The 23647-nt window shown below is 36.0% G+C and overlaps 1 protein-coding gene across 1 annotated transcript in view; it reads left to right on the top strand.

The window, feature by feature from the left end:
* TBK1 (TANK binding kinase 1) overlaps positions 1-23647 on the top strand; it is a 144958-nt gene that overhangs the window by 10864 nt on the left and 110447 nt on the right. Inside the window, exons 2-3 of the mRNA XM_082255185.1 lie at positions 7491-7606; positions 9709-9849. Coding sequence (XP_082111311.1) covers positions 7520-7606; positions 9709-9849 — 228 coding nt within the window. The 5' untranslated portion in view covers positions 7491-7519. The remainder of the gene's footprint in view (positions 1-7490; positions 7607-9708; positions 9850-23647) is intronic.

Here is a 23647-nt window from a genome sequence, read left to right on the forward strand (position 1 = left end):
TTCAATGAACTGTAGCTCCCAAGTGCCGGCAGCCCCAGACTATGACATTCCCACCACCACCATCGTGCTTGACTGTAGGCAAGACACACTTGTCTTTGTACTCCTAACCTGGTTGCCGCCACACATGCTTGACACCATCTGAACCAAATAGGTTTATCTTGGTCTCATCAGACCACAGGACATGGTTCCAGTATTCTATGTCCTTAGTCTGCTTGTCTTCAGCAAACTGGGCTTTCATGGTGGCAGGACTTCTGCGTCTATTTCCCATAGACAACCTCTCAATATGACACTGAGCATGTGCACTCAACTTCTTTGGTCGACCATGGCGAGGCCTGTCGTGAGTAGAACCTGTCCTGTTCAATGGTCTTGGCCACCGTGATGCAGCTCAGTTTCAGGGTCTTGGCAATCTTCTTATAGCCTAGGCCATCTTTACGTAGAGAAACAATTCTTTTTTTCAGATCCTCTGGGTTCTTTGCCATGAGGTGCTATGTAGAACTTCCAGCGAGCAGTATGAGAGAGTGAGAACGATAACACCAAATTTAACACACCTGTTCCCCTTTCATACCTGAGACCTTCTAACACTAACGAGTCACATGACACCGGGAAGGAAAATGGCTAATTGGACAGCAAATTTACACTGTTAACAAGCTGTACACTTATAACAAGTGTCTTTTCTTCAGTGTTGTAAACATGAATATTATTATATTCACAAAAATGTGAAGGGTGTACTCACTTTTGTGAGATACTGTGGGAGTAGAGGAATTGGAAAGTATGTAAGAAGCTTTATTGGACTGCAGTGTAAGATGTGAGACAGCAGCCTGAAATAATGTACAGATTTTTTGCACAATATGCTAAACATTTTTACCAGGCGATGGAGAAATGAGACAGGTACTATAGTTAGTGTTGTCTTTCAGGGACAAAAGCCAGAAATATTGTACAGATTTAATGTACACTATGGGGTTGATTGACTAAAACCAGTGAAAAATCTGATGCAGTTCTGCATGGAAACAAGCTTTCAGTTTCTTCTGCTGCACACAGGTTTTTTTACCTTTGTGTGGAATGCGTAAAGTTAACAAACCACTTTAATTAAGCTGATTGGGTAGCATGCAGAGCTGCACTAGATTTTGCACTCTCCATTTTTAGTAAATCAACCCCTATGTCAGCACTTTAGGCTCCGTTCACATGTAGGCGTTTTGGGGCGTTTTTGGGGCGTTTTTCTGCTCTAGGATCAGCTCTCAAAACGCCCAACAAGACAAATCCTATTCATTTCAATGGCCCCTGTTCACATCTGAGCGTTTTGAAGCTGTATACAAAACGCCCAACGCTCAAAAAAGTACATGAGCTTCTTTTTGGGCAGATTACAGGCGTTTTCCATTGATCTCTATTGAATCTAAAAACGCCTGCACAAAAATCGCGGTAAAAATCGCGGTAAACGCCGCAAAAATCGCGGTAAAATCGCGGTAAAAAACGCTACGCTCAGGTGTGAATGTAGCCTAAAGGGCGCAGTTTGCAAAAGAGGAACCTGGCAGGTTTTATGTTATTTATGTGACTCCATGCACATTATGTAAGCACTGTTACTAGACTGCAGTTTCATGAGAGCCTAGGAAAATTGTAATCAAGAAATGAAATTGAGAGTGTATTATTTCACAGATAACAGAACTATTTTACAATTTACTTGATGCACACTATATAAACCACTTTAGTAGGCCTCATTTTCCCATGGGAAAGACCAGGCAGTTTTTATTCAGGAAATCAAACTTCACACAGAAAAGTCGGAGATAGGGCTCGTTCACACGGTCCGCCTCCGTAGGCGGATCCGTGCTGCTCAGCGGGGATCGATCCGCCGATCCCCGCTGAGCCGGCGGATGACAGCTCCGTCTCCGCTTGCAGTGCGGAGAGGGAGGGGGTCACAGCCCCCGCTGCTCCCTATGGGGTATCGGATGAGAGCGGACCGCCTGTCCGCTCTCATCCGATCCCTGAACGGATGGAAAAATTGGCATCTGGCCATTGGCATTGGTATCTGACAGGATCAGATACGGATGGCAGCGGGTGTCAGCGGAGGTGTCTCCGCTGACATCCGCTGCCCCATAGAGCTGCATGGAGGATCCGATCAGATCCGCCTTAAAAAAACTGACAGGCGGATCTGATCGGATCGCCCGTGTGAAAGAGTCCTTATTGTACAAACCCACGCACACTTTGGAAACCCTTTTATTTGGCAGCAGTTTTCCAGAGAAAGATCCAGCAAGCTTTATTCAAGAAATCAAAATTGGAGTGCGTTACTTCACCAAAAAAAAACAAAATAACTATAGATATTTTGCAGACTCCATGCACATATGTATACGCTTTTACTAGGCCAAAAGTATACAAAAGGGGATGCAGAGCTTAGAGGACACTCTAAAATGTATAGACAGCTGCAGTGTTCAGAATAAAGGATCTCTCCAAACCTTTCTGCAATATAATTATATATATGTGTGCGTGTGTGTGTGTGTGTGTGTGTGTGTGTGTGTATGTGTATATATATATATATATATATGTGTTTTCGGCCCCCTTGAACTTTGTGACCTTTTGCCCAATTTCAGGCTTCAAACATAAAGATATAAAACTGTAATTTTTTGTGAAGAATCAACAACAAGTGGGACACAATCATGGAGTGGAATGAAATTTATTGGATATTTCAAACTTTGTTAACAAATAAAAAACTGAAAAATTGGGCGTGCAAAATTATTCAGCCCCTTTACTTTCAGTGCAGCAAACTCTCTCCAGAAGTTCAGTGAGGATCTCTGAATGATCCAATGGTGACCTAAATGACTAATGATGATAAATAGAATCCACCTGTGTGTAATCAAGTCTCAGTATAAATGCACCTGCACTGTGATAGTCTCAGAGGTCCGTTTAAAGCGCAGAGAGCATCATGAAGAACAAGGGACACACCAGGCAGGTCTGAGATACTGTTGTGGAGAAGTTTAAAGCCGGATTTGGATACAAAAAGATTTCCCAAGCTTTAAACATCCCAAGGAGCACTGTGCAAGCCATAATATTGAAATGGAAGGAGTATCAGACCACTGCAAATCTACGAAGACCTGGCCGTCCCTCTAAACTTTCAGCTCATACAAGGAGAAGACTGATCAGAGATGCAGCCAAGAGGCCCATGATCACTCTGGATGAACTGCAGAGATCTACAGCTGAGGTGGGAGACTCTGTCCATAGGACAACAATCAGTCGTATACTGCACAAATCTGGCCTTTATGGAAGAGTGGCAAGAAGAAAGCCATTTCTTAAAGATATCCATAAAAAGTGTTGTTTAAAGTTTGCCACAAGCCACCTGGGAGACACCAAACATGTGGAAGAAGGTGCTCTGGTCAGATGAAACCAAAATCGAACTTTTTGGCAACAATGCAAAACATTATGTTTGGCGTAAAAGATACACAGCTCATCACCCTGAACACACCATCCCCACTGTCAAACATGGTGGTGGCAGCATCATGGTTTGGGCCTGCTCTTCTTCAGCAGGGACAGGGAAGATGGATGGAGCCAAATACAGGACCATTCTGGAAGAAAACCTGATGGAGTCTGCAAAAGACCTGAGACTGGGACGGAGATTTGTCTTCCAACAATGATCCAAAACATAAAGCAAAATCTACAATGGAATGGTTCACAAATAAACCATATCCAGGTGTTAGAATGGCCGAGTCAAAGTCCAGACCTGAATCCAATCAAGAATCTGTGGAAAGTACTGAAAACTGCTGTTCACAAACGCTCTCCATCCAACCTCACTGAGCTCGAGCTGTTTTGCAAGGAGCAATGGGCAAAAATGTCAGTCTCTCAATGTGCAAAACTGATAGAGACATACCCCAAGCGACTTACAGCTGTAATCGCAGAAAAAAGTGGCGCTACAAAGTATTTTAAGGGGGCTGAATAATTTTGAACACCCAATTTTTCAGTTATTTATTTGTTAAAGTTTGAAATATCCAATAAATTTCGTTCCACTTCATGATTGTGTCCCACTTGTTGATTCTTCACAAAAAATTTGTTTTATATCTTCATGTTTGAAGCCTGAAATGTGGCAAAAGGTCACAAAGTTCAAGGGGGCCAAATACTTTCGCAAGGCACTGTATAAATCCTATCATAAATCTCTTCAATACAGAGCAGCACTTACCAAATGTGTAAGCGAAAGATAATCTTGTTTAGGGAACTGTATGACACAGCAAATGTTTGACCGCTTTTGTTAGCTGTGTCAGTAAAGAATATATGTTATAACTGGCAGGAGTTTTGAGACAAACTTAGGCCTCAAAATTCCAACCTCCTTCCCTACCACTTGAAGCCACAGATTTTGCAGTAAATGTAGATGGAGAATCTTGTGCTGAGGTAAAAAGTGAGGAACAAGTAAGAGTGGGGGCCTTTTTCTTCTGACCAGTATCATTGATATGCTCTTTCCACAGAGCTTTGTGGTGAAGAATCCTGTCTCTCTTCATGCATGCGGTACCCAAATGACTGGTAGATTTACCTTGATTAATACACTACAGGCAGACCCACAGCAGATGTGTGAAGAAAGGCCCATACTGCTGAGTAGCCCTGGAGATAGCAGTGGCCTGCATCCATGAAGGAGTGCCATCTGGTGGAATTGAACAGCCGCTTCTTCCACTCCTTTGCAAGCTGCCCTTTCCCTTGAATGAAATCCTCCTGCACTCCTCTACAACCTCTAGCATACAGGTATGATCTAATGCCTCTTCATCCCCACCCTCCTCATCACTGGAGAACACTTGGCATTAAGCTGGCAGTTTTTTTCTGCCTACCTGTTGGCACCTTCCTCTGTTCCTGGTGCTCTCTTCCTTAGCATCTAATAAGAATTCTTGCACATTCTCCTGCATTAGGTTATTCTGTGCTGAAGTAATCCAGCTGACTCCTCCATACTAGTTTCCAGGGAAAGGGCGGTATTACTGGAGGAGGAGGAGGAAAAAATGGCACATTTGTAGTAGCTGCTGGGGAAAAAATCTTCTCTGTGTGGGACTATGCCTATAGGGACAGCCCTGTGGGTGTGGTGAATTGCTTTTTTTTTTTTTTTTTTCCTGCCTAGTACTACTCCTGCAGGGGGCAGCATAACCCAATGGTTAAGAAGTATTAGAGCTGTGTCTGTCAATGGACTTGAGAAAAGGATTTTACGGTAAGATCTTACAAAAAAATGTTTCCCCCCCCACAAATTAGGGTTTCCAAACAGGGAGGGCTGGCGGTACCAAACTTTCCTCTCTACTATCAGGCTAGGCAACTAGTGTTTGCCCAAAGGTGGCTAACCCTCCCAGATGATGATGATTATGATGCAGCGTTTGCATTGGAAGCTGCTATAGTAGACTCCTATGAGGCTCTGGGTTAGTAGGGCCCCATACCCCATCACTACATCTATGCGGGTATAGGAGCATGGGTGGTGGCCGACAAGGCAGAGGCAGGGGACAGTTAGGTTAATTCCCCCCCCACACTCCACTCCACTTCGCACTTCTATAAGCTCCCTGACCCTATTATATGGACCAAATTCGGTATAAAAAAGGTGGGTGATATCGTTAGTTATGGCTCAGTTCTACAATTTGACGCTTTTAAAATTAAAATCTCAATTGCTTAATTCGCACCGGTTTCGTTACATACAACTTTGTCATGCATATAATTCCCAATCACACTACAAGAGACTGATATGGAGTCTATTCTTGGAGCTGATTCTCTAGACAAAGCCTTGTCCAATATTTACAAGCAACTGTTCGTGGATACCAGCAGGATCCTCTCACCTTACAGAATAACGTGGGAGGGAGAGTGTTCCTCTTTGATAGTGATGACTAGGTTGACCTTTTGGGATATTTAAACTAGAGACCATCTCCTCCAATAGCGATTCCTGTATCGCATATACCTTACTTTGGCTAGAATCTTTCCTTCCCAGTTGTCTTGCTTCTGGTGATGCACCTCACTCGGGGCAGATTTCATGCATATGTGTGCCTATCCAGGTTCTGGTTAGAAGTTACTGAATGTATAGAGGAAGTTACTACTATGTGTTATATCCACTATTGAAGTGTGTCTCCTGGGACTAGTCGATGCCCTTGCTCCTAAAAGAGTAATGCGTACCCTTTTGACTTTGCTATTCTTCTATACAAGAAAGATGATTGTTCTCTCCTCGAAAAAAACCTACGCCTCCAGCTGCCCAGGCCTGCAAGGCGCTTGTTAATAAAGCACTTCACTGCTATAAAGCCACCAGTAGGGGAATACCCAATAAATTTGAGAAAGTGTGGGGTGGGTTGACGAGGAGTGCATCTACAGCGTCCGACTGAATCTGGTATATTTTAATGACTTCTCGTAGTTACCATATTATATATTAGTATGGTTCATTGATGATTTTTTGGGGCTTGGTGTAAGATGTGTCCCTTGACTTGGGCGGGGTAAATCTGTATTGGCTTCAGGGTCTGTTATTTAGTACCGTGGACCAGTAGACTGTTATTAAATCTGGGAGTCTGTATAGCAATTCTATGACACACTATGCTTGACCTGAAGATGTAATATATTTACTGTTCTTGCAAAGATATATATATATATATATATATATATATATATATATATATATATATATATATATATATATATATATATATATATATATATATATATATATATATATATACTAGCTCTAGAGCGATATTGTTGGCCGCTGTGCTGAGGTTTGTCTGTCATTTGTTGCCTGATTGTTAAATGTTTGTCTGTTCTGTTTTTTGTACTCCTGAAAACTGCAGTAAAAAGAATAAAAAATAAATAAATAATTTACGTTTACAAAACCGCTGCGCAAATCCCTTGGGACATAAAAAATTGCAACGATTGCCATTTTTATTCCTAGGGTCTCCATTTAAAAAAATGAGCCCCAAGTCCTCCTCTGCAGGAATTGTTGCATGTCAATGACCCTATGTATTAAAGCAAGATGATCAGCCTTTATAATGAGGGCACTGAAAATTAGTGCTTCCAGCCAGTGCACATCAGTGCAGCCTCATCAGCGCACATCAGTGAAGGAGAAAAATTACTTATTTGCAAAATTGTATAACCGAAACTAAAACTTTTTTTAGTTTAGGAAAAAATAAAAAAAAACCAGTAGCGAATAAATGCCATCAAAAAAAAGCTCTATCTGTTAAAAAAAAAAAAACTAAAAATGTGGTTGGGTACAGTGTAGCATGACTGCGCAATTGTCATTCAAAGTGCGTCAGCGCTGAAAATTTTACCTGGGCAGGAAGGGGGTAAAAATATCCTTGTACACAGCTTTAGATTTTTCCGTTTAGAAACAAAATGTCACTGTGGTGGTTGTTGACAAAGCACTCTTATCTCACTATAGACCTCTGTGGTTTATGGTGCATAGGCTTCCTGGTTACTCCAGGTCAAGGGAATGATGTAGTTTTCCTACAGCTTGGAAACCCTTACTAAATGTAAATGCCATTGTCCAATTGTAACTAATTTTGGTGTTAATCTGTTCTCAGGAAAATAAAGGTCTTAAAGACCAAGCAAGATGCAGAGCACTGCAAATTATCTTTGGCTGCTTTCTGACATTCTGGGGCAAGGAGCAACTGCCAATGTGTTTCGTGGACGCAATAAGGTAAACTATGCTGATAGAATTGCCACTTACAATGAATGTGCTTGTTGCTTCACCCCCAATAATGTGCTTTCTTCCCCCATCTTCTTTCATATCTGATTGTGTACTTTAGGTGTACAGGAAGTAGTTTGGTATATAAGAAAAATGTGCCGCCTTCCTTTTTCTAGTTAGAGGTTACAGGAAGAGGAGATTTTCCTTTAACCTTCCTCGATTTGCACCTCACCAGTGTTTTTGTGTCCCTTAGGAAACACAAAGGTAGCCCATGTTATTTTAGGCAGAAGCACTAGTACAGGAATATCACCATAAGCTTTCCTCCTAGGTGGTAGTGGCTTCTCCTCTTGCCAAAGCTATATTTATTATAGCCAGATGCTGCACACTGATGGAGGCTGAGCGGTGGACCTGTTGCTTACAGGAAAAATGAAGTCCCTGGACATGGAGATATGTAAGGAGGCTGCAAGAGGCTAAAACATTATGGACTGAGCAGCTACATACCATTTGTGAATTGTATTAGCTCTGTCTCTGTAACATATAATGTAAAAAAGTGGTCTCTGCATACTAGACATGGCCATATACTTTATATGCATATGACTACATGTAAGGCCAGTGAAAAACAGAGCAACCTGACATCTCATATAATTTACTTAACATGCATACATACATGCTTATAACAAATATGGAGAGTACTTGCCTGATAATTTGTTAAAGCCCAGCTGAAGCTTCTAGAAGTAAAATAATCTGGTCCCTAAAGCCTGTATAAAGGGAATAAAAGCAACTTCCATTGCAATATGATCCCAGGCACTGTTCTTTAGACACTCCTCTGTCCAAATGCTTCAATCCCCTTATGGGTTGAAGGATGCACAGGGCTACCAAAATCCTGTCTGTGGACCCAGCCTGTCAGTGACGCACCCCATGGGCTAGCCAGTGCTCACAATAGAATGATATTGTAAAATGCTATACTCTGTCAGCACAGTTCTGTGGTGCAATGCCAATGCTAGAGAATAGGACCCTTCTTCTCATGTAACCAACTGGAATGCTGTAATTAAGGAGTGCATGCTGAAAATGGAAGCTAAAGTTTGGCTTTAACTAATAGTGGCAATATTTGTTATAGGGGGATATAGTCTTTGTCTAATGAGCAATGGCTGGGTGGTCATAATCATAATTCTGCAAAATCTGCATTAACTAGGGCTGGTAGAAGCAGCATTTCTCTATGGCCCTTTGTCCAAGGTGGTGCAGATGGTTTACTGTAGTCCCATATCTGAAAATAGAAACCACCACTGTTTTAGGAGAAATGCTGGCCCAATCATCTCTGCTTGTCACCTTGATAAAAAGGGTCACTGTGTCCTGGAAACATTTGTGGTTTCTTTTCTCAGTCTCTGACTTTTATAAAGCTTTAATTTCTGGATGCTCAGTTTGTTAGGGCTGGCTTTTCTTATATTTGGATTCATATGGCACCACCATTTACCCATGCACCCACCCTTACACAGGGGTCCATAAGAATTCTGTGTAGTAAAGTATGATGGATTTTCACAATAAAAACTTCTTATGGCTTATACACATGGCTGATTAGGGCTTTACATCCTCTAAATCAAAGTATCTTTGTGGCAATTATGGCCACGTGTTTCTGATCAGCTGCAAACTGGAAGGATGTACAAATCAATGACAGGCTGATACTGTCTGTCGCTGTCCAAAGTTGTAAGGGTGGAGCTACCTGTGCTTGGGGATATATGTTCGCCTCTAGACGATAATGTGCACACATCTATTCCTAACTGCATTTAATTGCTGCATGTATGCTTAAGGCTAGGTTCACACTACTGCGGCTGTCATTTTTGATTAGATGTTTAATGCAACTTGTATTTTTAGATGTGGTTTACATATTCTGTGGGGCCAAAATCACACTGTAGTTGCACCAAAGTAGTATAGGAACCTTTTCCAAAATCACGCTGCGTGGAGCTGCATTGATGTGAACAGGCGCCTTTGAAAACATTGTGATTTCCATTGTAATGCAACTCTGTGTGACTAAAATCGTATCTGAAATCACACTAGTGTGAACCAGATCTGAATGACTGTTAATTTATGTATTTTATGTATGTTTTTTTTTTTTTTAGAAAACAGGGGATTTATATGCTGTCAAGGTGTTTAATAACTTGAGCTTCCTTCGTCCTGCGGATGTTCAAACAAGGGAGTTTGAAGTTTTGAAAAAGCTTAACCACAAGAACATTGTAAAACTCTTTGCAATTGAGGAAGAGGTAAAACTATTATAAATATAAACCTTAAGTTCTTTATTTAGTGAACAGTGCAAGGAGCGGCCAGTTAGGGGCAGACTGCAGTACTCCATAGCAAACAGTCAGAGTTCACTTTGGTGAAGTAAGGAAAGTTAGGGGTTATAAAAAAAAAAAAAAAATGCATTGCAGTTTGCCCAATGGAAGTTTAAATGTGTATAATGTGCCACCACTTTAAAAAGACAAACTGCAAATAACCATGCATAGTGACAATCAAGTTGTGAAAAAAAAAGTAAGAAGTGACTTTCTTCAATGGTAAAGTGCCAATTTACAATGCAAAAAGTACAACTCCAGGGGGTTTTCTTGAAACACAATCTTAAACACGCCAACTCCGGTGATTCACCACCAGTATAAATCCAGGTCCTCCATATAGTGAGGTCCTAATAGCCTATGCATCATCTGGATAATCCAGCCAAAAAAAGATCACTAAGCACAGAATATCCATCTCCAAAAAAGTGTGATAAATAGGCCCAAGAATAAGAGATGAGTCACAGTGTTAATCTAATTTTCAAAAAGTTAACTTTATTGGTTAAAAACGATAGTTACTAACAAAAGGAGAAAAATATAGCATTGACAGGTACAGTGCCACTCACCAGCAGGTGTGTGATGACATCTGCCTCTTAAGCTCTGTCCAATGTGTTTTTTGTCACAAGTTTGCACTTTTCAAGGGGTAGCACAACATACATATGTTTCAATTCATGTTCAGTATTAGTATTTTGTATTCAGATATTTTTTGAGTGGCGGCTCCCCCAATATTATTGTTTTCGCACATTAATATAAGGTTATTGCCTATTGCAGTTTTATTTATTTTTATAATAAGTTTTCCTAGTGAAAGTGTGTGTAAATTCATTCTATGAGAATGGGGTAAAATATGAATATTATTAAGCTATTTCCAGTGCTGGACAAATATATTTTCATTGTTTTTAAATCAGGGAAATAGTGCATCTGGCCACTAGATAGTGCGAAGTTTTACAGGAAACACCTATTAGACTTAACATCTTGTGGGCATTTTTAACATATTTATACTTCCCATTGCACAGAGCAGGTAAGTGAAAATCACTTTTTTTTTTTAAACTGAAAAGGTTGCCCGGTCTGGATTCAATCGGACAACGCCATGGCCCTGGCGTACATCAATGATCAAAGGGGCACAAAGAGTGTCTTGGCAGCCCGGGAGGTGGCCGAGATTCTGGATTGGGCGGAGAAGTTTGTCCCAGCTCTTTCTGCTGTGCTGCACATCCCACGGGTGGAGAACTGGCAGGCGGATTACCTGATTCGTCAGGTGTTAGATCAGGGGGAGTGCTTCTGTGTGTCAGGTGGGGGACTTCCGATGTTGACTTGTTTGCTTCTCGACTCAGCAAGAAGGTTCAGAGGTTTGTGGCCAGGTCAAGGGATCCTCTGGCCGATGCCACAGACCCATTGGTGGCTCCTTGGGGTCAGTATCAGCTGATCTATGCGTTCCCTCCGCTGAAACTCCTGCCGAAGCTGCTGCACAGAATAGAGGTGGAAGGGATTCCTGTCATTCTAGTGGCACCAGACTGGCCTCGTCGGTCTTGGTAAGCAGACCTATTAAGGTTGGTCGCCAAAGCTTCTTGGCGGTTTCCTCTTGGGTAAGATCTGCTGTCTCAAGGGCCGATCTTCCATCCTTCTTTACAGTCGCTGGCTTTAACGGCGTGGCTGTTTGAAAGCCAGGTATTGAAGGATAGAGGTCTTACTGACTCTGTGATTCCTACACTGTTGAAGGCCAGGAATTCTATTTACAGGAAGATCTATCATCGTACGTGGAAATCGTACATTTCATGGTGTGAATCCTTGAAAGTGCACCCTCGCTTGTTTTTCGGTAGCTAGGGTTTTGACTTTTCTTCAAAAAGGGTTTGAACAGCGTTTGGTTTGGGTACTATCCAAGGCCAAGTGTCTGCTTTGGCTGTGTTTTTCCAATGTCCTTTAGCTACGCATGCCCTGATTCGCACTTTTATTCAGGGGGTGCGTCATATGGCTCATGCGAGGCGATCCCCGTTACCTCCGTGGGATCTGAATTTGGTGTTATCGGTTCTTCAAAAACCTCCTTTTAAGAACATTAGGGAGATTCCCCTGCTTACATTATCTCAGAAGGTTGCCTTTTGTTGGCCATTACTTCTGCCCGCAGGGTATCTGAACTGGCGGTGTTGGCTTGTCGTTCACCTTATCTGGTGGTCCACAGAGATAAAGTGGTAATTCGACCTAATCGGTCGTTTTTTCCTAAGGTGGTTTCTGATTTCCATTTGAATGAAGACATTGTGCTGCCTTCACTCTGTCCTAAGACCAAGCATCCCAAGGAAATTGCTTTGCATTCTTTGGATGTGGTTGGGGCAATTAGAGTTTACCTGGGGGCTACTGAATCTTTCCGGAAATCTGACTCTTTTTGTCCTTACCGAAGGACCTCAAAGGTTTGGCTGCGACCATATCCAGATGAATCAGGCAGACAGTGGTTCAGGCTTATTCACTGAACGGTCAGGTTACTCCTTTCCCGGTGAAGGTGCATTCTACTAGAGCGTAGAGTGCCTCTTGGGCTTTTCGCCATTAGGCATCAGTGATGCAAGTTTTCAAGGTGGCAAGTTGGTCGCCAGTGCACACGTTTACAAAATTCTACAAGGTAGATGTGTTGGCATCTTCGGATGCCTCTTTTGGCCGCAAGGTTTTGCAGGCTGCTGTTTAAAATATAACTTTTTTCTCTTTGAGGGTGTATGTTTGTTTTTTGTAGGGGAGCTCCAGTTGTTCCTGGTTACCCCTTGTTACCTGGTTGGCTACGTTTAGCCTTTGGGGAATTGCGTTCTTCTTTGCGTTTTTTTGTTTTTCCTACCCCTCATGAAAATATTGCTTTGGGATGTCCCAATGGTTAAGAAGATATGAAGCTGCATCTGTCATTGAACGATAGAGAACTGGATTTTTGACTTACCGTAAATTCATTTTCTCTGAAGTTCATTAACAGACACAGCACCCGTCCCTCTAATTATGAGTGGAATGGGGTTGTTGTCTTCTATACACTACGTGCAACGAAACTGAGGACTGTAGCAGAGTGTCTGGAGTTATGCCTGCAGGGACAGCCCCATTGGCGTGGTGAAAGCTTTTTCCTGCCTTGTGTCCTATTCCTGAAGGGAGGAGCATAACCAATGGTTAAGAAGATATGAAGCTGCATCTGGCAATGAACTTGAGAGAAAAGGATTTTTTTTTTTTGCATTAAAATAACAAACATGTCATACTCACCTGCTCTGTGCAACGGCTTTGCACAGAGCTGCTCCTATCCTCCTCTTCTCGATTCCCCCCGCAGGCAATCTGGACTCCTCCTCCTCTTCGTGTGTCTTCACAGCAAGCAGTTTTCCTTGGGGGCACACAGTGACTGCTCCCTCACAATCTGTGTCTATAGAGCCTCGCTCCATAGATACACACATGGGGGCTTAGCCCTGCCCCCAACTTCCCCCTCACTGCATTTGATTGAGAGCAAGGACTGCTCTTCGAGCCCTTGGGTGAAGAGAAAGAGGGGAGAAGAGACGCAGCCATGCACAGCGCCGTATTATCTTCTCCCCTCTGTTCCCTTTACACAAGAAAGGGGAGGACAGAGAAAGATTAAAAAGTTCTTTCCCTTAAAGTGGTTGTGAACTCTTGCCTATACCCAGTGAAGTGAAAAGCTTTAGTTTATACACAGATGAAAAATTATCCTACACAAGTTTTACTTGTTTATCTGCAGTGTTTTTTTCTCTACCTCTATTCAAAAGTGCAGAATTGAAATAAAATCCTTCTGCATCTGTGAGAAGCAGAGAGGAGGGGGGGGGGTGGAGAGCTGCAGTTACAGTGTGAGAGCTGATTGGAGGAAAAGGACATACCCAATTCCACACACTGAAAAGGAACAAAGGAAGGATACAGAGCTGCGTTCTGAAAAGACAGGCTGAGTGCAGAGCTCCCTCCCCATCATAAATTTATATCATGTGTCGGGAAGTTTCTCAGAAGTGATTTATGCTGATAACAGATGAAGGAAGCACCAGATGAAGGAAGCACCAGAGAGAAACAACACTTAGAGCTTTGGAAAGAGACAAGTCAACACTTCAAATATGTGTGCTTTGTTCAGATTTCATAACTGAGGTTTACAACCACTTTATTTCAAGGAATGCATTAGGGTTAAAAACGTTTTTAGCTTCAGTATCACTTTAATAACCTCTTCTTCTAGAAAACCTTTTTTATAAAGAAATTTATCATGGCGTGAATTTAAATATTTTCCATTAATTGCTTTATGAATTAGGCAATTTATATATGATTCATACAGTATTTGGAAATGTGTACAATAGATGCCAGTTCAAGGGCTAAGTGCAATGCAGGCTAAAATTCCTTTATAGCAGTCTCAAAAAAACAAAAAACACATAAAAAAAAAAATCGGATTTTTGTCTTACCGTAAAATACATTTCTTTGATGTTCATTGATGGACACAGCTCCTGATCTTCTAAACCATTGGGTTATACTGCCCCCTACACAAGTAGGACACTAGGCAGAAAAAAAGCTTGACTAAGCCTATGGGTAGTCCCAGGAGCTGCACTCTCAGCTATAGGCACTCAGTTTTGTTACAAGCAGTATCAGAAGAAATCCAACTCCATAGAGGGTTGGGTGCTGTGTCCGTCAATGATCAGAGAAAACTGGATTTTTGACTTACCGTAAATGTACCTTTTTAGTAACACTTTAAAGCTAGTAAGCTACAGAATAAATATTATATAAATAACAAATATTGATCTAGAGTAAGGAACAACAGTTTAATTAACGCTAATCTATATATGATTGTATATTTTCACCTGATTTATTCAATTAAGTTATGCAATTAAACGGAACGTTTTCATTCATACCAGAACCCTAAGCCTCAAGATCACTAAAGCCATCTCTTCTTTACAACATGGAACATGACTGATTCTTACAACAAAAGTGTGATTAACAAAATAAGTCCTTCTAGAACACACTTGTCCAAGAACACTCAGCAGCGCTAGTGTGTCCCTAAACACAATGTACTTACTCCCCCGATGGTTTGAGGATGACAAAGGTGCACTATGCATAGGATTTGTCACAACAATAATGTCCATACATCATAACAAAGTGCACTATACGTAAAGTTTGTCTCTCTAATGCATAAACTATCTCTTAAATTATCAAGTTGGTGTTAATCCCGGTGTTTAAAATCATCAATCAGGTGAATAATGATTATTTCCTCCACCAAACCGCTTGTGCTCCCCTCTAGGCAATGGGCACTCACCAGATAATGTTGAAATAGAGCCTTATATGCATTCACATTATCTCCACTTCTCTGATTCCTCTCCACCAGATAATTGCTTATATGGACCCCCACAGACCAGGTATCTTTCACATAGACTTAGTAATATGCCTCGGTCATAACTCAAATGGTCATCGGGGGTAGGTAAAGATCATCGGTTAAAAAGAAAAAAGAGGGGGGACTAATAGTGTGATATCGTTTTAAGAAAAAAATATTAATCAAAAGATATACACTGCACACCCTCTCCCCTTCAATGATCCTGCTTACATTTGTAATAAAAAATCACCATCATAAACGTGTAATCTAAGGGCAGTGACACCAGAGCCCTCCTCACCGCTTCCGTACTGTTTCCAGCCGAGGTCTGTGGCGAGTTCCAGAAGTTCGGGCTAAGCGTCACTATCCTTGGAGACCGCGTGCTCACGCACTGGCGCGTTTCGTCATCACGACTTCTACCGGTGACTGATTCTTATTTGAGATGTTGTCTCTTACAGCACTGGCAGCAATAGGCATTTAGGAAAGGAGTCAATTTGAAAACTGTTTTCTTAGCTACTACATTTTCTTTTTGTAATGGACTTCTTCAAGGTTTTGATTACAAGTGTATTTTGGCCATCTTAGGCAGTCCATACACTTGTCAGTTATTTTTGTTCAACCAGCAGCTTGAACTTTAAAAACTGACCCGATTCCCCAATTCACACATTCAAGGTGGATGGGGGAATCCTCCCCACTGAGCAATTGTATTCTGACAATGGGGAGACCTCTTTGCCATCAGAATACACTGATCAGCATTGCAGGCTATAGCCTGTGGTGCTGATTGAGTGTGAATAATCCAACAGGACAGTTGTACATAAGTTAATCAGTAGACTGACCTCGGTACAACCGCACTGCCCATTCATGGATCGAAATTTGTCCAGTCCTTGCTGAATGCCCCGAATTTTGATCCATGTATGGCCAACTTTAGACAGGTTCCTTACCTGTCCTTACTTCTGTCCCTGTTGTAGAGATTTCCTATTACTTCCTGCACAAGTTGATGCTTTTTCACTGGAGAAATAGTGAAGGTAAATCTCTTGCAATGAAGACCCAGAAAACAACTAAAAAACTTTACCAGGTTTCTAAAACTTTCCAGTCTACTAAACAAATTGTGATCACAGCAGTAAAAGCCAGATAGAGGTTCTAACCACTACCTGTATCTAATCTATCTATCTATCTATCTATCTATCTATCTATCTATCTATCTATCTATCTATCTATCTATCTATCTATCTATCTATCTATCTATCTATCTATCTATCTATCTATCTATCTATCTATCTATCTATCTATCTATCTATCTATCTATCTATCTATCTATCTATCTATCTATCTATCTATCTATCTATCTATCTATCTATCTATCTATCTATCTATCTATCTAATCTATCTATCTATCTAATCTATCTATCTATCTAATCTATCTATCTATCTAATCTATCTATCTATCTAATCTATCTATCTATCTAATCTATCTATCTATCTAATCTATCTAATCTATCTATCTATCTATCTATCTAATCTATCTATCTATCTAATCTATCTATCTATCTAATCTATCTATCTATCTATCTAATCTATCTATCTATCTAATCTATCTATCTAATCTATCTATCTAATCTATCTATCTATCTATCTAATCTATCTATCTATCTAATCTATCTATCTATCTAATCTATCTATCTATCTAATCTATCTATCTATCTAATCTATCTATCTATCTAATCTATCTATCTAATCTATCTATCTAATCTATCTATCTAATCTTATCTAATCTATCTAATCTTATCTAATCTATCTAATCTATCTAATCTAATCTATCTAATCTATCTAATCTTATCTAATCTATCTAATCTATCTATCTAATCTATCTATCTAATCTATCTATCTAATCTATCTATCTATCTATCTAATCTATCTATCTATCTAATCTATCTATCTATCTAATCTATCTATCTAATCTATCTATCTATCTAATCTATCTATCTATCTATCTATCTATCTATCTATCTATCTATCTATCTATCTATCTATCTATCTATCTATCTATCTATCTATCTATCTATCTATCTATCTATCTATCTATCTATCTATCTATCTATCTATCTATCTATCTATCTATCTATCTATCTATCTATCTATCTAATCTATCTATCTATCTAATCTATCTATCTAATCTATCTATCTAATCTATCTATCTAATCTATCTATCTAATCTATCTATCTAATCTATCTATCTAATCTATCTATCTAATCTAATCTATCTATCTATCTAATCTATCTATCTATCTAATCTATCTATCTATCTAATCTATCTATCTATCTAATCTATCTATCTATCTAATCTAATCTATCTATCTATCTATCTATCTATCTATCTAATCTATCTATCTATCTAATCTATCTATCTAATCTATCTATCTAATCTATCTATCTAATCTTATCTAATCTATCTATCTAATCTATCTATCTAATCTTATCTAATCTAATCTATCTAATCTATCTATCTAATCTTATCTATCTATCTAATCTATCTAATCTATCTATCTAATCTATCTATCTATCTAATCTATCTATCTATCTATCTAATCTATCTATCTATCTAATCTATCTATCTAATCTAATCTATCTAATCTATCTAATCTATCTATCTAATCTATCTATCTAATCTAATCTATCTATCTATCTAATCTATCTATCTATCTAATCTATCTATCTATCTAATCTATCTATCTATCTAATCTATCTATCTATCTAATCTATCTATCTATCTAATCTATCTATCTAATCTATCTATCTAATCTATCTATCTAATCTTATCTAATCTATCTATCTAATCTATCTATCTAATCTTATCTAATCTATCTAATCTATCTAATCTATCTAATCTATCTATCTATCTAATCTATCTAATCTATCTAATCTATCTATCTAATCTTATCTAATCTATCTAATCTTATCTAATCTATCTAATCTATCTAATCTAATCTATCTAATCTATCTAATCTATCTATCTATCTAATCTATCTATCTATCTAATCTATCTATCTATCTAATCTATCTATCTATCTAATCTATCTATCTATCTAATCTATCTATCTATCTAATCTATCTATCTATCTAATCTATCTATCTATCTAATCTATCTATCTAATCTATCTATCTAATCTATCTATCTAATCTTATCTAATCTATCTATCTAATCTATCTATCTAATCTTATCTAATCTATCTAATCTATCTATCTAATCTATCTATCTAATCTATCTATCTAATCTTATCTAATCTAATCTATCTATCTATCTAATCTATCTATCTAATCTATCTATCTAATCTTATCTAATCTATCTATCTAATCTATCTATCTAATCTTATCTAATCTATCTAATCTATCTATCTAATCTATCTATCTAATCTATCTATCTAATCTTATCTAATCTATCTAATCTATCTATCTAATCTATCTATCTAATCTATCTATCTATCTATCTAATCTATCTATCTATCTAATCTATCTATCTAATCTATCTATCTAATCTATCTATCTAATCTTATCTAATCTATCTAATCTTATCTAATCTATCTAATCTATCTAATCTAATCTATCTATCTATCTAATCTATCTATCTATCTAATCTATCTATCTATCTAATCTATCTATCTAATCTATCTATCTATCTAATCTATCTATCTATCTATCTATCTATCTATCTATCTATCTATCTATCTATCTATCTATCTATCTATCTATCTATCTATCTATCTATCTATCTATCTATCTATCTATCTATCTATCTATCTATCTATCTATCTATCTATCTATCTATCTATCTATCTATCTATCTATCTATCTATCTATCTAATCTATCTAATCTATCTAATCTATCTAATCTATCTAATCTATCTATCTATCTAATCTATCTATCTATCTAATCTATCTATCTATCTAATCTATCTATCTATCTAATCTATCTATCTATCTAATCTATCTATCTATCTAATCTATCTATCTATCTAATCTATCTAATCTATCTATCTAATCTATCTATCTAATCTATCTATCTAATCTATCTATCTAATCTATCTATCTATCTATCTAATCTATCTATCTATCTAATCTATCTATCTATCTAATCTATCTATCTATCTAATCTATCTATCTATCTAATCTATCTATCTATCTAATCTATCTATCTAATCTATCTATCTAATCTATCTATCTAATCTTATCTAATCTATCTATCTAATCTATCTATCTAATCTTATCTAATCTATCTAATCTATCTAATCTATCTAATCTATCTATCTATCTAATCTATCTAATCTATCTAATCTATCTATCTAATCTTATCTAATCTATCTAATCTTATCTAATCTATCTAATCTATCTAATCTAATCTATCTAATCTATCTAATCTATCTATCTATCTAATCTATCTATCTATCTAATCTATCTATCTATCTAATCTATCTATCTATCTAATCTATCTATCTATCTAATCTATCTATCTATCTAATCTATCTATCTATCTAATCTATCTATCTATCTAATCTATCTATCTAATCTATCTATCTAATCTATCTATCTAATCTTATCTAATCTATCTATCTAATCTATCTATCTAATCTTATCTAATCTATCTAATCTATCTATCTAATCTATCTATCTAATCTATCTATCTAATCTTATCTAATCTAATCTATCTATCTATCTAATCTATCTATCTAATCTATCTATCTAATCTTATCTAATCTATCTATCTAATCTATCTATCTAATCTTATCTAATCTATCTAATCTATCTATCTAATCTATCTATCTAATCTATCTATCTAATCTTATCTAATCTATCTAATCTATCTATCTAATCTATCTATCTAATCTATCTATCTATCTATCTAATCTATCTATCTATCTAATCTATCTATCTAATCTATCTATCTAATCTATCTATCTAATCTTATCTAATCTATCTAATCTTATCTAATCTATCTAATCTATCTAATCTAATCTATCTATCTATCTAATCTATCTATCTATCTAATCTATCTATCTATCTAATCTATCTATCTAATCTATCTATCTATCTAATCTATCTATCTATCTATCTATCTATCTATCTATCTATCTATCTATCTATCTATCTATCTATCTATCTATCTATCTATCTATCTATCTATCTATCTATCTATCTATCTATCTATCTATCTATCTATCTATCTATCTAATCTATCTAATCTATCTAATCTATCTAATCTATCTAATCTATCTAATCTATCTAATCTATCTAATCTATCTATCTAATCTTATCTAATCTATCTAATCTTATCTAATCTATCTAATCTATCTAATCTAATCTATCTAATCTATCTAATCTATCTATCTATCTAATCTATCTATCTATCTAATCTATCTATCTATCTAATCTATCTATCTATCTAATCTATCTATCTATCTAATCTATCTATCTATCTAATCTATCTATCTATCTAATCTATCTAATCTATCTAATCTATCTAATCTATCTATCTAATCTATCTATCTAATCTTATCTAATCTATCTAATCTATCTATCTAATCTATCTATCTAATCTATCTATCTAATCTATCTATCTAATCTATCTATCTATCTATCTAATCTATCTATCTATCTAATCTATCTATCTATCTAATCTATCTATCTATCTAATCTATCTATCTATCTAATCTATCTATCTAATCTATCTATCTAATCTATCTATCTAATCTTATCTAATCTATCTATCTAATCTATCTATCTAATCTTATCTAATCTATCTAATCTATCTAATCTATCTATCTAATCTATCTATCTATCTAATCTATCTATCTATCTAATCTATCTATCTATCTAATCTATCTATCTATCTAATCTATCTATCTAATCTATCTATCTAATCTATCTATCTATCTATCTAATCTATCTATCTATCTAATCTATCTATCTATCTAATCTATCTATCTATCTAATCTATCTATCTATCTAATCTATCTATCTATCTAATCTATCTATCTAATCTATCTATCTAATCTATCTATCTAATCTTATCTAATCTATCTATCTAATCTATCTATCTAATCTTATCTAATCTATCTAATCTATCTATCTAATCTATCTATCTAATCTATCTATCTAATCTATCTATCTAATCTATCTATCTATCTATCTAATCTATCTATCTATCTAATCTATCTATCTATCTAATCTATCTATCTATCTAATCTATCTATCTATCTAATCTATCTATCTAATCTATCTATCTAATCTATCTATCTAATCTTATCTAATCTATCTATCTAATCTATCTATCTAATCTTATCTAATCTATCTAATCTATCTATCTAATCTATCTATCTAATCTATCTATCTAATCTTATCTAATCTAATCTATCTATCTATCTAATCTATCTATCTAATCTATCTATCTAATCTTATCTAATCTATCTATCTAATCTATCTATCTAATCTTATCTAATCTATCTAATCTATCTATCTAATCTATCTATCTAATCTATCTATCTAATCTTATCTAATCTATCTAATCTATCTATCTAATCTATCTATCTAATCTATCTATCTATCTATCTAATCTATCTATCTATCTAATCTATCTATCTAATCTATCTATCTAATCTATCTATCTAATCTTATCTAATCTATCTAATCTTATCTAATCTATCTAATCTATCTAATCTAATCTATCTATCTATCTAATCTATCTATCTATCTAATCTATCTATCTATCTAATCTATCTATCTAATCTATCTATCTATCTAATCTATCTATCTATCTATCTATCTATCTATCTATCTATCTATCTATCTATCTATCTATCTATCTATCTATCTATCTATCTATCTATCTATCTATCTATCTATCTATCTATCTATCTATCTATCTATCTATCTATCTATCTATCTATCTATCTATCTAATCTATCTAATCTATCTAATCTATCTATCTATCTAATCTATCTAATCTATCTAATCTATCTATCTAATCTTATCTAATCTATCTAATCTTATCTAATCTATCTAATCTATCTAATCTAATCTATCTAATCTATCTAATCTATCTATCTATCTAATCTATCTATCTATCTAATCTATCTATCTATCTAATCTATCTATCTATCTAATCTATCTATCTATCTAATCTATCTATCTATCTAATCTATCTATCTATCTAATCTATCTATCTATCTAATCTATCTATCTATCTAATCTATCTATCTATCTAATCTATCTATCTATCTAATCTATCTATCTAATCTATCTATCTAATCTATCTATCTATCTATCTAATCTATCTATCTATCTAATCTATCTATCTATCTAATCTATCTATCTATCTAATCTATCTATCTATCTAATCTATCTATCTATCTAATCTATCTATCTAATCTATCTATCTAATCTATCTATCTAATCTTATCTAATCTATCTATCTAATCTATCTATCTAATCTTATCTAATCTATCTAATCTATCTATCTAATCTATCTATCTAATCTATCTATCTAATCTATCTATCTAATCTATCTATCTATCTATCTAATCTATCTATCTATCTAATCTATCTATCTATCTAATCTATCTATCTATCTAATCTATCTATCTATCTAATCTATCTATCTAATCTATCTATCTAATCTATCTATCTAATCTTATCTAATCTATCTATCTAATCTATCTATCTAATCTTATCTAATCTATCTAATCTATCTATCTAATCTATCTATCTAATCTATCTATCTAATCTTATCTAATCTAATCTATCTATCTATCTAATCTATCTATCTAATCTATCTATCTAATCTTATCTAATCTATCTATCTAATCTATCTATCTAATCTTATCTAATCTATCTAATCTATCTATCTAATCTATCTATCTAATCTATCTATCTAATCTTATCTAATCTATCTAATCTATCTATCTAATCTATCTATCTAATCTATCTATCTATCTATCTAATCTATCTATCTATCTAATCTATCTATCTAATCTATCTATCTAATCTATCTATCTAATCTTATCTAATCTATCTAATCTTATCTAATCTATCTAATCTATCTAATCTAATCTATCTATCTATCTAATCTATCTATCTATCTAATCTATCTATCTATCTAATCTATCTATCTAATCTATCTATCTATCTAATCTATCTATCTATCTATCTATCTATCTATCTATCTATCTATCTATCTATCTATCTATCTATCTATCTATCTATCTATCTATCTATCTATCTATCTATCTATCTATCTATCTATCTATCTATCTATCTATCTATCTATCTATCTATCTATCTATCTAATCTATCTATCTATCTAATCTATCTAATCTATCTAATCTATCTATCTAATCTTATCTAATCTATCTAATCTTATCTAATCTATCTAATCTATCTAATCTAATCTATCTAATCTATCTA

This window comes from Pelophylax lessonae, assembly GCF_965119305.1.
Source record: "Pelophylax lessonae genome assembly, chromosome: 4".
NCBI classification, from domain to species: domain Eukaryota; kingdom Metazoa; phylum Chordata; class Amphibia; order Anura; family Ranidae; genus Pelophylax; species Pelophylax lessonae.